This window comes from Parus major, chromosome 3, assembly GCF_001522545.3.
Source record: "Parus major isolate Abel chromosome 3, Parus_major1.1, whole genome shotgun sequence".
Lineage (NCBI taxonomy): Eukaryota > Metazoa > Chordata > Aves > Passeriformes > Paridae > Parus > Parus major.
This window is the reverse complement of record NC_031770.1, coordinates 99201486-99219514: the sequence shown is the minus strand read 5'-3', so window position 1 is coordinate 99219514 and position 18029 is coordinate 99201486. Positions and strand designations below refer to the sequence as shown.

The 18029-nt window shown below is 42.2% G+C and overlaps 1 protein-coding gene across 2 annotated transcripts; it reads left to right on the top strand.

Moving 5' to 3' along the window:
- Window positions 1-1413: 1413 nt before the first annotated feature.
- Window positions 1414-11922, top strand: E2F6 (E2F transcription factor 6). 2 transcript variants are annotated; one of them, XM_015622828.3, is made up of 7 exons: window positions 1414-1615; window positions 5723-5771; window positions 7235-7451; window positions 7758-7916; window positions 8911-9025; window positions 10321-10468; window positions 11171-11922. In XM_015622828.3, exons 1-7 carry the CDS (start codon window positions 1559-1561, stop codon window positions 11215-11217), a joined length of 792 nt encoding a protein of 263 aa, XP_015478314.1. In that variant the 5' UTR covers window positions 1414-1558; the 3' UTR covers window positions 11218-11922. The 2 variants fall into 2 exon arrangements, with proteins under 2 accessions (XP_015478314.1, XP_015478313.1); XM_015622827.3 differs by having other exon boundaries at window positions 1414-1624.
- Window positions 11923-18029: the final 6107 nt, after the last annotated feature.

Genomic DNA, 18029 nt, shown 5'->3' with positions numbered 1-18029 from the left:
CCTTAAGTATGGGTGGGGAAGCAAAATAATTCATAATTCTTTAAGCAAAAAAACTCCATGACAGACTTACTTGCTGTGGAAGTTAATTGCCATAAAGAGCAATCAAGCAACAGATAGGCTATCGAACAAGGAGCTGTTTTAAAGAAATGTTTTTGTCTGACAAACGGACATTATCTACACAATCGGAAATTTTGAGTCTACGTGAGGCTGGCAAATGAGCAAGGCATCAGCGCTTGTAAAATGTTATCAGAAGCATGGAGGAAAGGGCAGGAGCAAAGGAGCTGGGACTGGAAAGGACATTGCTGCAAGGTATATGGACACGGTAAAAGGATTAGTTTGAACATGCCACATTTGATAGTTCCTGTCTGGCCCTAGAGGAATACACTTTGCCCTTCACTCACAAACCTCTTGTAATTAATTCATTCTTGACATGGGCATTCTATCTGTGTCTCCGCTGTGAGCGACACACACAGCTTTGGCTGCCTTGTACTAGCAAGCAATGACAAAAAAAGTAATTTGGCAGGGAATCAATACTAATTACTCTCAAACCTACTTGCATGGCAATGTTCAGACAGAATGTTCTCTCCTTGCTCATGCTGTTACCTGGAGGAAAGAAGAATCTCCCTCCTCACAGTAACCAGTGAGGACCGTCTTGAGGGGAAGCCGTGTGAGGAGGAGCGGCTGAGGTCAGCTTGTTCAGCCTGGAGGAGACTGAGGGGAGACCTCACTGCAATTACAGCTTCCTCCTGAGGGGGACAGGAGGGGCACACGCCCCTCTCTGGTGACCAGGGACAGGAGCCGAGGGAATGGAGTTCTGTCAGGGCAGGTTCAGGTTGGGTATTAGAAAACAGTTCTTCACCCAGAGGGTGGCTGGGCACTGGAACAGGCTACCCAGGAGAGTGGTCACAGCACCAGCCTGACAGAGCTTACGAAACATTTGGACAACATTCTAGGGCACATGGTGTGACTCCTGAGGTGCCCTGTGCAGAGCCAGGAGCTCAACTTGACGATCCATGTGGGTCCCTTCCAACACTGCATAATCTGTGATTCCTCCCCTTAACCCACGCTGGCCGCTGCAGTGCTCAGCGCGCTCCCTCTTCTCGCAAAGGCGAGGACGGGGCCGCGCAGACCGTTTCCTCGGCCGGTCTGCCAGGCCGATGGGAGGGGAGGAACGGAGCTCATTTGGCGCACTCCTGTCGGCACTCGGAGCGGCGGGGGCTGTCCCGGGGGGCAGGAGAAGGCGGGAGAAGCCGGGAGAAACCAGGCAAGGCGGGAAGGCGCCGCGGGGGCCGATGGGTAACAGAGGGAGAAGGCGCGCGCGCTCAGGCGGCGGGGGGAGGGCGCGTGCGCAGGTCCCGCCCGTTCCCGCCCAGGCGGCCGCCTCAGGCGCGCGCGGGAGCGGTGGCCATGACGGACAGCGGCGAGGGCGGGAGCGGCCCCGCGGCGCCCCGCGCCCGGCGGCGGCTCGGAGCCTCGGCGTGAGGCTGTCTGTGCGCCCTGCCGCCTCCAGCTCCTCGCCTCGGGGCCGGCCGGGGCAAAGAGGAGGTGCCGGGCGGACATGGCCGGACGCGACAAATGGGAGCACCTAAAGCCGCTGCAGCCGGACACGCTGCGTGTGAGTGAGGTACATGGCGGGCGGCACAGGGAGGCGCTGCCTGTGGACGGGGAGAGGGCGGGACGGCGCTGCTGCTGCGCTCCTGCTGCGGGAGCTCGTGAGGAGGCGGCCGAAAGCCCGTCCTACGTCTCTGCGCGGGAAAGGTGCGGCGGGCCAGGCAGCGTGGTAGCCTTGGGGTGCTTTCTTCCCTCGTGGCGCTGGGGCGGGCTTCCTGGGAAAGGTGCTAGAATGCAAAAGGAGTGGTTGTTCTTGCCTGTGTTACCTACAGCCTCTTAATCGAGCTAAAAATATTACAGCTACATATGAGAAAAGGGGACTACAGTGCATTTGCTTAACATCTGTGATCATCTTATGTGCAGCTCCACTACCACCTTTAGCAACGTTATGAAGTACCGAGCAAAAAAAGGCTAGTTACTACAACTTAAAAAAAATACATTTTTCTAGTTAAACCTGATGGTCCATACTTTAAATTTTGTGAGTCTTCTTTAAATATATTACTTTTTTAAAAATTAATGATGTTAGTAGGACTGTTACTTGGTAGTATTTTCTTAAAGCCATGAAGAGTTCATGTGAGTTGTCAGGTGGGTAATTGATGCTTGTAAGAAGCAAATGGTGTTTGGCATAGCTTCTTTATGTAGATATTTAGATGGGTTTACAATGAGTGGTATTTTCTTGAATCAGCTTCTTATAAACAGGGAGGTCAAAGATGTGGTAGTCACTAACAGCCTTGCCTGTGATGGCCATGGAATACTGGGTGTGAATTATGAGTTACATCTAGTGCAGATAGCTCAGTTGGCAGGCAGCATATGAGTGGTGTCCCAGGAGGGTCATCCCCAGAGGGCATGAACTGCCCAACCCTTGGGAAGACAGACGGTGGCACTGACCAGGTGAGTGGATACTGAAGGACACAGCAGAACCTGCGAGTTGCCAACCTTTTGGATAACCAGAGGGCACAGAAATGGTGGCACTGCCAAGGTGGATGAAGAGAGATACATGGGGAGACACAGCAGGAGCAGAGGACTCAGGGGGAAGAGCAAGGTTTATCTGGGTAGACTGAGGGTATAAAAATTTAGGTGTTCCTTTATTGTGTGTCCCACTTTAGAGGTATCAGCTTGGGCTGTTTCTGTGTTGCTGCACCATGAATAAATTGTTTTATGGAGAGACATTTGAGACTCTGCAGTGAGAAAGCTGGGGTTGAACCAGTGAGGAAAAATGGCCTGACTGTATGAGTGTGGTGTGGAGAGAATCACATGGGACTCCCAGTAGCTCACTGATGTTGTCCATCATGAAGGGGCTGCGGTCCCAGCAGTGATAGCCTCTGTCACTGGAAGTGTGACTGCCAGAGAGTCTCATGAAGGGTCAGACTGGGGAGTTTTCTTAACAGTGAGATAATTCCAAGACCCTCAGCCTACTAGTAAGGAAGATGAGTAACAAAATGCAGAACCTGGATTCCAGCTTAGTGTTCAGGACTCCAGCTTATTCTGCCAAGAGGTATTCGAGATTTTTGGGAAGGCAGCTTTGGAAGCTGGGAGTGCTGAAGAGAGATGGAGATCAGCAAGGAGAAACACATTTCATCATGATAGTCATGGCAAAAAGAACATATGCAGGACAGATGAAAGAACAAGGATAAAAGTGCCTGGACATGCAGATATGATGCTTGGAAAGCCAAAGTTGTAGTGTCGAAACTAACAAGGAGTGTCAAAAGTCACAATATTAAAGAAATTTCCCTGAGTGACCATGCAGGAGCCACTCTAGTCAGTCACTCTTGAACCACCTGAGCTGGGAACAAGGCCCTTTTGCAGCTGCACCCCCACACTCACACAGACAAGGTCCCTTCACCAATCAGGTGATTGATTGCTATGGGAAACCTGATTTTAGAAAAATGGTTTGGAAAACCAAGTTTCCCATAGCAGAGTCTCAAGACATTTGGATCCTTAAAATAACTTAATCTTCGTACAGCAGCTGGAGCAGGGACTCCCTTTCCAAACAAAGGAAACCGTGGTCTTGTATACCCCTTACTGGGTTTTTGTGGACAGGTTTTGATAGTGGGTGGGGGGATGCAGGGTTGCTTCTGTGAGAAGCTGCCAGGTGTTTCCCCCATGTCCCACAGAGCTAATGCCAGACAGCTTCAGCATGGATCTGTCACTGGCCAAGGTGAAGTTAATTCCGAGAGATAGTAGTAGTGCCTCTGTGATAACATATTTAAGAAGGGAAAAAAAGTTATTATACAGTTGTAATTGCAGCCAGAGAAGAGTGGAATGAGAATGTGTGAGAGGAATAACTGCAGACACCAAGGTGAGCGGCGAAAGAGGAGGAGGAGGTGCTTCAGGTGCCAGAGCAGAGACTCTGCAGCCTGTGGTGCAGACCAAGGTGAAGCAGCTGCCCCCCTGCAGCCCATGGAGGACCATGGGGATGCAGAGATCCACCTGCAGCCCACAGAGGAGACTCAGGCTGGAGCAGGTGGATTCCTGAGAAGAGGCTGTGAACTTTTGGGAGGCCCATATTGCATGCTGGAGCAGGCTCCTAGCAGGGACCTGTGGACCTATGGAGAGTGGATCCCATGCTGGAGCAGGTTTTCTGGTAGGACTTGACTCTTGACCCACGCTGGAGCAGACTGTGCCTGAAGGACTGCACCCTGAGGAAAAGTGATGCACATTGAAGCAGTTGATGAACTGTTGCTGTGGGATGGACTCATTGGAGAAGTTCACGTGGGGCTGTCTTCTGTGAAAGGGAACCTGACACTGACATAAAGAAAGGACTCTTTTCCCTGAGCAGCAGTAGGAACAACGTTTGATGGATTGACATAACTCCCATTCCTATCTCCCTGTGCTGCTAGTGTGGAGGAAGCAGAGCTTGGGGAGGTGGGAGGGGTGGGGGAAGGTGTTTTCTTAAGATGTATTTTATTTCTCATTATTTTGTTTTGATTTTATTGGTAATAAATTTAATTAATATTCCCAAGTTGAGTCTGTTTTGCCCATGATGTTATTTGGGGAGTGATCTCTTCTAGGCCTTAGCTCAACTCACGAACTTCTTGTTACGTCTCTCCCCTGGCCACTGGTGGAGAGGAGGGATAGAGCAGCTTTGGTGGGTACCTGGCAGGATCTATCCTAGGGCCTGTCCTGTTGATAGGTGGAGGATGTGAGGTTTATGGGCTCGAGGAAAGGGCCATCTAACACTTCATCAACCCAGGAAGTTGCAAATCAAGTGTCAAAGCCTTGCCTTTACCCTGCAGTACTAGAGGCTGGGGGACCACCCTGTTGAAAGGACCTGGGGGTCCACATGGATGGTGAGCTAAATGTGCACCTGCACTGTGCCCTGACATTGAGGCATATGAGGCTGTCTTAGCAGGAGAACAGTAAATTGAGGGAAGTGGTTCTTTTTCCTTACTTGGCATGTATTTCTTGGCAAGTATTGCCCTTGGAATGCTGTTCCTGATTTAGGCCCACTAGTACAGGAAGGCTGTTAACAAACACCTGAGGGAACTTGTTAAGCCACAGCAGCCCTTCAGTAAAGTCATAGCATATCCTGAGTTGGAAAGGACCCATAAGGATCATTAAGTCCAACTCCTGTCCCAGCACAGGACAATCCTAAGAGTCACACCGTGTTCCTGAGAGCTTTGTCCAGGAGCTTCTTGAACTCTGGGAGGCTGGTGCTGTGCCAGCTTCCTTGGGGAGCCTATTCCAGTGCCCAACCACCCCCTGAGAGAAAAAACATTTTCTGAATATCTAACCCGAACTTACACTTGCAAGCAAGAACTTTAAAAGGTGGCCAGATAGTTCACTACTGTACATGATGGGCAGCTTAAAGGAAATGGCTGTGAATTGAACCAGATAAGCAAGACAGATTGCAGCTTGCTTGAGCATTAGCGAGTTCAGTGGTGTTTCCTATTTTAAACAGAATGAGTTGTGCTGAAATTAAGGACTGAAAATTCTGGAAAGAGCATGTATTCCTTCTATCTAGTGACAGTTCTTCACAGTAATAGCTGTTGAATTGTCAGAACTGTGATGGCTGTAACATCTAAAGTAGATTTGAGGATTTCTTCTGAAGAAGCTCCTCCTGTAGATAGCATTTTATGACAGCTGATTTTTTCCCTTTTTATTCCCTCAGGCACCAATGATCAACCTGAATGTGCACAAGGACACACGGCTTGTAAAAAGTAAGTTGTTATGTGTTCTGTGAAAATTAATCTTGCAGTATTTCATGTCTTTCAGTGAGTATATGCTGTAGACAAATGAAAAATGGTTTTTACTATCAGCAGAGCAGGAAAAATGCTGAACATTGACTAACAGATATGCAGCAATACATTCTTTATAGTTTTTTTTCTCTTCAGATCTGTTGCAAGTATACCTTCCCACTGCTATATAGAAAATAATGCACAGGAAAAGTAAGTTAGAGAAAACTGGAACAACATCCAGGCAAATGTTGGGTTTCAGCTGGTGTTAATAAATGTGGAAATAAACTTGACTGAATTTTTGGGTGTTGGGGTTTTTTCTGTTTAGTTTCTTGCCAATTGTTTCACACATTTCACAGTAACACAGTTTAAAACAGAGTTGTTGAACCTGTCACTTGGTTTAAGGATTCCACAGACTTACAGCCATGGAATGGGTGTGATACGTTACGGGTAAAAGTGTGTATCTCGTTCATCTTGGGTAAAATACCAATGGTTGAAGTAGAATGTTGTCTAGACTCCTTTGCTTACACACACACCTTTTCTTGAAGCATTAGACTGGAATATTGCTCAGGGGCACAGGTTGATCAGATGAAATACCTGTTTTGCTTTATGGGAGAAAAGACAAGTAACAACAGAATTTGACAATCTTTTATTGACTAGCATCAAATGAGTGTGCATACGTGACTTTTTTGTGCCTCAAAAGTAGGCACTTTTTTGCACTTTTTGCATACATAAATAATAACCTCACATTATTAATCAGTGACTTCTGCTGTTTCAGCAAATATGGTATATGTAACACAGGCATCTCTGAAAGCAGAGTGTCATAGCTGTAGATCTTTGTTGCATTAGTAAACCACACAATGGAAAGACCAGTTCTTTTGCCCTGAGACCAAATAGTGCAGTTTGTCTACATATTAAGTTCTTCAGTTCCAGAACAGATTGGTCATGTCCAGCCTGATACAGTCCTGAAGCCAAGCTGACTCCTGAACCATGCCTTAGAGTTGCATGGGTGGTCTATTGGTTAAACTGGACCAAAAAGGGTAAAAAAATATTCTAAGAGTGACATGGAGCAGAGATAGAGCAGTGTTTCTCTGACAGTACCTCAGCACTGTCTATAGTTAACCAAAGGTTTCTTGGGTATTTGTTCAGTGATCCAATCTTACATACTGTAGAACATACAGTTACTCAGTTATTAATATCCATACTAGCACAGTGGAGTCATGAATATTAAAAGGACAAAAATGCATGCTTGCTATTTACATAAAATCATTGCAAACAAATGTATCTGTGGTTAATAGGCTTTATATAGTGCCATTGCAATGTCAGTATTAAAAACTGCAGTGCTTCCAGAGTTTTATCTTCATTTATACTTCATCGCTATAACCTTTTTTTAAATACTTCTTTCTTATGTAGTAGCTTACTCTAAATATTCTACCAAAACTTTACAGAAACTGTGGAAGTCAAAAGGCCTCGATTTGATGCTTCCTTGGTGCTTTTGACACGAAGATTTATGGCTCTTCTCAAAAAAGCTCCAGATGGTGTCCTTGATTTAAATGAAGTAGCAACAACACTTGGAGTACGAAAACGAAGAGTGTATGACATCACCAATGTGTTGGATGGAATCGACTTGATTAAGAAAAGATCTAAGAATCTTATCCAGTGGATGTGAGTTGGGTTTGAAACTTCTAGTTTCTGAAACAGTAAATCCCAACAATGTTGAGTGATGTTTATTACTTTGAGGGTATCTTTAAGCATATTAACTTCTCATAGGTAGTATTTTAAGTTCTGTATCCTTATGCTGTGTCAGTTATCTAATATGTTAAAAAGTATCGAGTGCAGAAGTACATGGAAGCATATTTCAGCAGAATAAAAGATGCCAGAGTTCTTACTGTTTTCTGTTGGTATACTTGATGTTTAATAAATAGGCTTTTATTTATTCAAACATACTAGACAACTTTCATGTTCTTCTAGAGGTAACAATCTTGACCAAGTTGTTGGAAAAGTACCAGAGCAGCAAAACCTTAAAGACGAACTTTCTGACTTATCAGCCATGGAAGAAGCTCTGGATGAATTAATCAAGAACTGTGCTCATCAGATATTTGAACTAACAGATGACAAAGAAAATGCAAAATATCCTTTCAACTCTTTTCAATATGCATTTTTTTAACACATGGTTTGGTTGCACATACTCATATATCTAGTAAGAAGTGTATGCTGATACCACAGGTATGCAGTATTGCTTGGTAATTTTATTATAGCAAATTTTTTGATTACTTTGTACTTGAGAATACCAGTCAGGTGCCTTGCTTTGCAGTATCATGGACAGTCTAGTCTGTCCTCAGAGGAGTGCTGCTTGTGTGACCTTTCCACTGCAGAAGAATGAAGTGGGGCAATAATCTTAGTACCCTGACCATCACCCTGTTCTCTCCAGTTGAGTTGCCTCAGAGGCAGGTCTTGACCTACCAGTGAGCTCAAGCTGCTTAGTGAGATTTCAAAGAGGACTCAGAATGTAGTCCCAGTGGCCTGTCACCAAGGAGATACAACAGCATGTTGGTTGTGTCCTAATACTCCTCTCTTGAAAGAGATTCCAATGCAGTTCTGACTTTCAGATTGGTTTTGACAATAGAAAAGATTTATTTTAATATATGGAATAAAGATTGAATTTTGGCTTTGACAATAAAATAATATTTAGCTCCCTTGTTTGGCAAGATGTTAAGGTGTGTGTGCAAATAAAATGTGCTCATTTTCTTTACAACTTACTGGTTAAGAAAATAGTTTTATAGTGTCTCAGGAAATTATTCCCATGCTATTAAAAAATAGAATATAGTTTCTGAAGAACAGTATTCCCTCTGCTTTGTAGACTTAAAACAACATCTGTGAAAACTGTTTGGGTTTTTTTGTAACATTGAATAGATTTTTAAAAGCTTTTTTTCCTTCCTAGAAATACAGAAAAGTATTTTTCTGCCATTAGCTGATACTTTGTTTTACAAAGCTAATACTAGCCTCTACTCAATTGTTGATCAGTTTTCTGAAGTTGGTATTCTGCTTCAGCATATCTTGACATCACACTCTTTGCTTCTGCCCATTAGCAAATTACTTTACAGAATCCTTGACCAATGTATACACTAGCTTATGTGACGTACCAAGATATCCGAAGCATTCAGGCATTTCAGGAACAGATTGTGATCGCAATCAAAGCTCCAGAGGAAACCAAATTGGAAATACCAGTTCCTAAAGATGTAAGTTTTATACATTTCTCCTAAAGGAACAAAAGTTCTCAAATTTGATTTTTTGCAGCAGCAGTCAAGTAATTGACTTCCAATTTCTTTGTCATGCAGATAGAGGTAGTTCATTGTTGTGTTCCACTAAACAGTGCTTCAGGGCTAATAGTCTTAGAAACTTACTTGCTGTATATTTCTTTTTGCCTAAATTATTAAGCCATAAATGTATCTGAGCTTTAGTTACCTGGTTTTGCTAGAGAGACTGGAACAGCTGTAATAAAGTATGCAGTGTACAGTATAGTTGGAAAAAGACAACATTTTGTCACTCTGGTAAATCAAATCTAGAGGGGTTTTTCATGGAGTGGGGCCCTGTCCTCACCCCACGGTGCAAAACACAGGCTCCACTCTCGTCTCACAGATGAGCCAGACCTTTGCCCCCTGCACCCAGCAGTGCTGCAGCTGCATCGTGGGGCCCGTCTACTGGTAGTGCTACTGTTGGTAGTGCTCGGAGAGGGCAAATCCTGGAAGGCAGCCTAAGATAACAAATAGAACTTTAATTCCATTTTCTTTTTTGCATGAGCATTTTTGATAATCTTCCCAATTGTGTAACCATGGAAGTTGCCTTGCCGTGTGGACAGAAAGGTGGGGGGGGATATCTTGGGAAAAGGAGATTAATTAGTAGAACCAAAAGAGTTTAACCCACTGCATAGATCTACAGTAGTTTCCCTGGTCAAAGGAGCTGTTTGTCATCAGTGGTGATGAAAAAGATACAATTCCAAATGCCTCCTGAAGCAATAAAAAGGCAGAATTTGAAAAGCTGTAAATTAGAATGGAATATTTTCTCCATTGTGCATTAAGATTTATTTGTTCTGTGTCTGCAACATGATGTCTGCTGAAGGAAAGCAGTAGAAGTGATAGGGATTAGTTGTTTTACCACATCCATTGAAGCTATGTGCTTCAGTTTGTTGAAACATTCACAGAACTGTTTTGTCAAGTTTTTAAATTTTGTTACTTTCCTAAGCATATAGTAAGTCTTGGTCATATATCTGAAGGTCAGTAGAAAGACTGAATAAATACTTAAGTGCACATTCATCAAGAATGAAGGCTTGTTAGCTTAATTCTGTGTAATAGTAGCCCCACAAATCTATGTAATAGTCGTAATTTATGTGGAAGTAGTAACATAATTTTAAATAGTTATGTTATTTCTGTATTTGTTATGTTCTTAATCTGTTGTCTTTAGAATATTTGTAAAAATAGATAAAAGAATGTGTAAGACTTGTTCTTTGGATTATATGCAACTTGCTGTTTTATAGGATCACATAGAAGTACATGTGAAGAGTACAAAAGGACCTATTAATGTATATCTATGTGAGGTGGAAATAGAGAACTCAGCTGCCAAAACTTGTGAAGATACGGATACTGTCACTAGTGAAACTGAGACATCATATTATCCTGATGAAGGTAACATCCTCCTTTTACATTTTTATCCACGTATAGTTTTTGTTAAGATTGTAATGTTATTCTGATAAAGTTGTAAGCTGTACTGTTGAAAAAGTAAAATTTTCTGAGCATGCTTGTGGGTCAGGATGTGTGGGAGTATAGGAAACGTCTGGAAGAGAAGTCTGTGCTGTTGTGTTACCTCACAGCAGCAGGAGGTCAGACAGTCAGGCACGTGCACACAGAGCAAGGCACTCTTGTTCCCTGGCCTTTTCCTTCCTTTGCTCTTTGCTGGTTTCCTGTGGGAGCTGCTCCATGGATGGAGCAGCGTGTCAGCTCTCAGCTACTGCACTACAGAGTCCTGCTTGGCTGAGATTGTTGCCATGAGAGTTATGATGCTGTTTTTAAACGAGACTGCTGTTGCTCGTTCCTACCCTAAGGGAGGACAGACAGAAGAGGGGATGTAGTGTTTTAATCTCCTAAAACAAGATTGGATGGAATAGAGACTCTGAAGAACCTCTGAAGATGCTGCAGGATGTGGCAGGATATTGTAGTAGCTCAGAACACAAAGAGAAATTATTTTTAGAAGTGCTGCTTTATAGGTGAAGGGAAGAGTTGACTTTTTCATCCTAGGCATTTTTTTATTTCTTTTGCTTGTGGAATAACTCAGAATTGTATTTTCTACAATTAGAGTAATCATATTCCTTTTTTGTTTTCCCTTTAAAGTGAGATCTCCGATGGAAGAGAAAAAACCATTTGAGATGCCAGATTAATTACAACACAAAAATCTAATACAGAACATAAATATCTGTGTTATAGGGCTTTTCAGATCCAGGCTTTTCCAAAGCTGCCTGGATCTTCAAACTTTATAACCTGAAATGTTCCAAAGTGTTTAAAAAACCAGCAGCGGATTGGTTGACTGCTGTCACAGGATTGCTTATCTTCCCAAGTCAAAAGACAACAGTTTCTGCAGTTGGATTTAGGAGCTTTGTTTTCTTAATTGCATGTGACCTACAGAACTCTGGGAAAACACTATTTTTACCTTGTCATTTTAATTGACAGAAAACATAGATAATCAATTACTTCCAAAGAGGAAGGTTCGAAAACTATTTCTGGAACACTCCACAATCTGTGTGAGAATGTATAAAACGAAGAAGTGCACTTTTCAGTTCTGAGGCTGCACTACAAAGCAGGATTGTCAAATAAGAGTGTAACAAAGAACTGATGTATTGGAAGCCTTTGCTGTAAAGAACAAGATGTAAATATCCTGAGACTTAACGCCTTATACTGTGTTAGGTGCTGTTTGCATCCAGCTCTACATGAACTATGGTATCAACACCGAAGTGAAATAATTGAGTTTTGTGTACATACTTGTATCATTTCTAGGTAGTTACTGATGTACATTTATTGAGATGGTTTGCATTTCTGCCTTTGTACAGCAAAGAAATAAAATAAGCTTGCAAAAATAGGAAATAATAGTCTATGTTGGGTTGCGTTTGCTGAAATTCACTGAGTAACTACAAACATTTTAAATTACGTGAAAATTTAAAATCTGTTTTGCATGGTGCTGTCAGATAACACTTAGGTCTGGATCTTGTGATGCCACAGTACTGTAGCAATTTTCAGAATAATGATCAATAACTACTTAAATTGTTCCCTTCCAGTTTCTGGAGTTTGCGTACAGCAGAGCTTCAGCCGAGTATCGTTGACATCTTTGCAGCTCAGCTTGCAAAAATATGTAAAATACTTTAGGACTACGTCTGTATTATCCATCTTTTGTATCTGTAAAACAAAGCTGTGGAATTTGGATATTGGATTTTCTAAGGGAGTGAATTGTCACTGTACAAATACTGTGCTTGGGCTCACTTCATCCCAGTATCAAACTCTACATCAGAAGTTTCTGATGGGGTAGAAGTTTAGTAGGGGTGTGGTTAGCCGGTTTGGTTTTAAATGGAAAGTCCTTGTTTGCCTGATCACACAGTATTAACAACTATACATCTACTCACAAGTGAGAACATCAAAGTTAATTACCCCCTGAATGTTCTAGCCAGCAACTCTACAGCTATTTTAGACAGACGCAGTGAAATTAAGTGCCCTATGTTCTACAGTACAAATAAGGTGGCACAGGTGACACTGATGAGCACAAATATACCTAAATATGATTGAGAGTTAATTCAGTTTTCCACAAAGTTCCCTAATTCTGCAAAATGCATAGTAGTATACTATGCAAATTGGGGAAAAAAATGCCAAGTGCAAGCTTGTGTCAGAAAGTAATCTTGAATTTATGTGTATGTCATGCCAACTTCTGGCTCCAGAATACAGGACTTCAGTATAGGATACTATTTTTCTGTCTATAATATTCAAACTAAAGGCTGAGCTTTCATAATAAAAAATAAAAGCAAAGTTACAGCCCAGCTAATACACAGAACGTGGTAAAAATGAGGAAGGTGCTGCTCCAGTGGAGCTGGGAGTAAGGTTTAAAACTGAGAAAGCATTTTTTGCACAGGAACATTGTCCTTTTCCTTCAGTGACTGGTTTCTTTTCAGATGGCAAGCTCTATTTGATGCTTTACATCACTGTTATCTTTTGGTGGGTTGGGGAGGTCTGTGCCAAAAAGAAGCATTGATTCCCCCTCACTAGTTCAACAGCTCAGGAGAATGTTTGCCATAAAACGTGTAAAAAATTCCAACACTAATTCTGAATGCTGTATGTTGGAGTGGGTTTTTGTTACATGATCATAAAATCCTAGAATGGTTAGGGTTGCAAGGGACCTTGAAGATCACAGTAGTTCTGACCCCCCTGCTTTGGGCAGGGACACCTTTCCCTGCATCACATATTTAAGTTGGAAAGACCTCTAAGACCACCAACTCCAACCTTTGACCAAAGACCACAACATCAACTAGACCATAGCACTGAGTGTTAGATCCAGTTGTTCCTTGAACTTCCCCAGGGATGGTGACTCCACCACCTCCCTGGGCAGCCTGGTCGTTCCAGTGCTTCACAATTCTTTAAGTGAAGAAATTCTTCCTGATGTCCAGCCCACATCTCCCCTGGTACAGCTTGAGACCATTTCCTCTCATCCAACCTGGCCCTGAACACTTTCCAGAGATAATAAGGGCAGACACAGCTTCTCTTGGCAACCTGTTCCAGTGCCTCTCCACAAAGAATTTCTTCCTAATATTTAATCTAAACCTACCTTCTAACCCTTAGCCATCACCTACCTTACCTATAGAGTAAGGAAGTATATTTTTACAAAATAACCATCTTAAAAATGTTAAGGAAATCTGTCTTCAACAGCAGAACAATTCATTTAAATGAAATGTTAGGATTTTTCATTTTGAACAGATCTCTAGTGATTGTTTTTCTCACTCATTTGTTCAGGTTTTCTAGCAGTATAATTCATTATTTAGCCACACAATTGTCACAGTGGAATGGAACAAGCAGTAACATGTCAATTATGCTATTATTGTTTTGTTAAATACATTTGTTATTTTAATATAGTGCACCTTCAGTGGAACGGATGGACTTTTGAAGATTAATCCACTGCTTTTACTACTTGGTTACATACAGTATTACGCATTGGTGATGCTGGAAAACAATGTACTGCATAAGCTCAGTGCACTAACTAGCTGAAAAGAGTCAATTTGGACTTGAAAAATTCCTGAGTGATGCTGAACTTACAAGCTCACTCGTAAATGTGATAGGACCTTACCCTGAATCTATAATAATGCTTGATTTTATTTTTTTTTCTCTGACAGATTATAATTTTTTTTAGTCCATATCTGTCAATTTTCAGTACATTTGTATGTGTAGGAAGCTCTCTTGGCTATTTGAGGACTTGAATAAATTAAAAGTTTCTAATACTCTTCCCTTCAGTAAGGATGGCTAAGCATCTGAATGCATTAATCAGCAATGGCAACAGCCAGGATCCATAATTATGAAATGCCTGGTTTTGCTGATTCTTACTGGCAAAAGCACTGCAAGTTGCCAGTTCAGTCCTTATTTGGTGTGGGAAATCACTTTACAGAGTTTTCAGTTGTGAACTACAGTTTTAAATAATGTGATTTTTAAAGAAGAGAGAAGATTCCTGCAAATTATTGTCTGTTGGAAAGCATTTGAAAGCCAGCAATTTTCTTAATTTTTAACCACATTTTTGGTGTGTGTGAAGACCCTCTTTTATAAGCATAATTAAGCACTGATTTCAAAAGTCATTTTAGCTTGTCCTTGCTAGTGGCAAAGTTCACCTGCTGGCAAAGCCCTGAGCTGCTCCCAGTGTGCTGGGGCTGGCTGCAATCTCTAAACCCTTGTGTTCCAAGATCCTGGTGCATAGACTGTCCATGGCACCCTGCTGGAACCCCAGTAACTGCTGATGGGTGTATCTGGAACATAAATCTATTTTTGGTTCCACTTCTGACCTGCCTGGGGTAACCTGGGAGAAGCATTGAGGCTAAAATTACATAAACTACACTTGGTTGTGTAGGTTATATAAATCTAGATGGGGATTCTCACTGTTTTTAGATGTTTCCTGAAGGACTGGGATACTGGTTTGTCAAAAAGCATGGTCTGTGTTTCAAAATTTATGATGTTTGCAGAGAAAGGGCAGCCTGGTTCTGTCCATGTATGGCATCCCTGGTTCCTTCCTTCCCTGCAGGCGGACAATGGGTGACCTGAGGGCCGGGAGCTGGGCTCTCCAGACACCCACCATGTGGACATGGTCTGACACAAGCTTCTCACCATGTGAACCATTGAAACTGGTGTTTGCAATTGCCTCTGGATTAAGGGATGGAGTTATAGAAGACAATCCTAGAAGCTGTAATAGCAAATTCAAAGATCCAAGCTCAGCACATCACAACTCTTTCCCTCTTTTATTGACTTACATTAGGCCACTGTGAGGGTGTGTGCCCCCCACCCTGGACACACTGTGATCACAGAAATGTTCATTAGGCCTCAGCCTTGACAAACAGCAGCTGGTTGAGCTCCTCTTGAGCTCTTCGGCCAGAAGCTTTTGCTGTCTAACAAGCTCCTGTGTTTTATTGAACAGCCTTGGAAACCTACTTTTGTTGCCTGAACAACTGCCTACATGGAATAATATTTTTGCTATCAAACTTTCAAAGAAAGTTACTGACCTGAATTGTGGCCAGGATAGAAAACTACAGTGACTAAAGCCAACTCTTGTGATCCTATAAACACCAGTCCAAAGTGAGACCCTTGGAGCTCTCCTGCACTACAGTAGGCTGGGGCCAACATCTCCCTCCTGGGAGGGTGTACTCTCAAGTTTGCTGTACTCAGGATTCCCAAACAGTGACAGATCCTGGGCTGATACACCAAATCCTCAAGGCTCAACCATTGAGAAGATGGAAAGACATTCGAGTACTTCCTTGAACTTGAGGGGAATTTTTCACATGCATATCCCTGCAACAGATTCTTCATGTTTGTGTGCATGCTGTGAGAGAATGAAGTTTTAAGGGATAATGATTTAAAATATTGTCCATTTGTGAAGATGCCAGTGTGCTTTGTTAAAGCCTGATTTGGAGGTGAGGTTTTGCATTGGTTAATCTCTGATCTGATAAGACCTAGGGCAAATGGTGTGCTATGAGTGAGACAGGAGACAGGTCCATGGAGATGAGATGGTGCTTCCTGTTATGCTAAGGTGCTCTCCCTTGCACAAACCACTGGGTTGTAGCATGCATTCAGTGGCCCTCCTCCCCGCAGGAAAGTACTGGGACACTGACATGTGGCCTGAGGGTGTTCATCTCTGCGATGGGCCATAATTGACTCAGCTGCCGGTGTTGTAGGCAGCAGTGTTGTCTTAGATGATGTCAAGGACTCCCAAAATCTCCCATGATCCACAACATTACCCCATCCAGTGTGAAGCTCCCACATCCAGGGAAGATACCTGGGCATTCCCCACCTGAACCTGAGTGAACATAAACTCAAGAAATGTGTTCTGCAGATTGTCACAGGGGTTTTTCCCCAACACTTCTTCAGGACTTCCCTCACCACCCAAAGGATCCAGCCTGGAATCACCACTTTGACCAAGACTGGAACAACCAAGTCTCATCACAGGGCCTATGGGTGGTGAGATCTTCACACTCTTGTCCTCTCTTACTCCTTTCTTTGCCCCTGTACATGTCCTTGGGTGAGGTGGTTGTGCTTTCATACTGCAATGCTTTCATGTTGTTACATTACTACAGATAATAACAACCAAAATGGAAATGGCTACACACCTGTTTTCCTTTGCAACCTAATTGTTCTACAATAAACCCTACAAGTGTATATTTATTTACAAGCACTGATCACTCAGTGTCATTTCATTCTAATCTTCTCCAAAGGATCTATTAGCAAGAACCTGGATCTATTAGCAAGAATTTTCTGCAGTGGGTCATAACACTTGTGAGTGTGAATATGACATAGTAAATATGCTAGGAGTGTTCTCCTAGATTCTTACGTAGTTTAATTTTGTAGTAAGTCAGGCCTGTAAGTAAGCTGTGATACAGTAAATTCTATATGAATCTATTGCTAAATTGTTTAGCTTCAGTATCTATTAAGTACTGTTAAGTTTAAGTGCTGTTAAGTTTTGTTAAGATTAAGTGCTTTTGGGTCATAGGGATAAACTCTTGATGAAGTCCAGGCTCAGTTTAGCTCAGGGGTCTACTGTGAACCCTATGGCTCTACAAGAGGGTCTTCTGTATTCCTTTTGATTCTTATCTTATCCTGTAATTTTCTCTTCCCCCTTCTCCCCCAGACTCTATGTAGCTATTTTTGGGTTTATTTTTGTTTGGCTTGATTGATTTTGGATTTTTGTTTGCTTTTTCTCCAGCAGTTTTAACCATGTAGTAAGTAGTAGAGTGAACCTTGCCAGCAAACTTTGTTGTGCTGTCACTTTTATATTAAACCTGTTTTTACTGAGTCACTTTGACAGTGATTCTTTAAGCAACCTTAAAACACTCATTCAGGACATATTTCAGAGCATCCTTCAAAAAAAAACCAACCTGACACTTCAAGAGAAAACATGAACATAAAAATTTGCAAGCTGTTCAGTTAAACAGTTACCTATTCAGCTATTCATCTAATCAGTTTCCAGTCTCGTGTAGGTCCTGACGCAAATCGTGCACAGAACTATTTTTAGACAATTCAATATTCTTTTTCAGACAGATAAATAATTTTGATGTTGCAGCTGTCATTTTCTAAGCAATTCTTTCTCCCCCCCCATTTATAACCATAAAAATGTCCCAAGCAGGTTGCAACCATAATTATTGCTTCTCTAACATGCAGCCTAGGCACATGAAAAATGAAACAAGAACTGATAAAATTCTTGCAAATTAGGAAGGTGTCAGATCAGATATAAAGTTCCATAAAGCTGAGAAACTGAAAGGTTCATATGTATCTTTTAATTACAAGACATAATAATTAAGAGACTTGCCAGTTCCTAAAGCTAGGATAACATTTGTGTGCACATACTGTGACCTTGACATTAAAGGAGTTCAATTCCAAGCCTGAAAATAAAAATTATCAGAAGAAAAGTTCAAAGTGCAGTGAAAACATTTCAGAATTATTTGGATAACAAAGTCTTAAGGAGGATTCT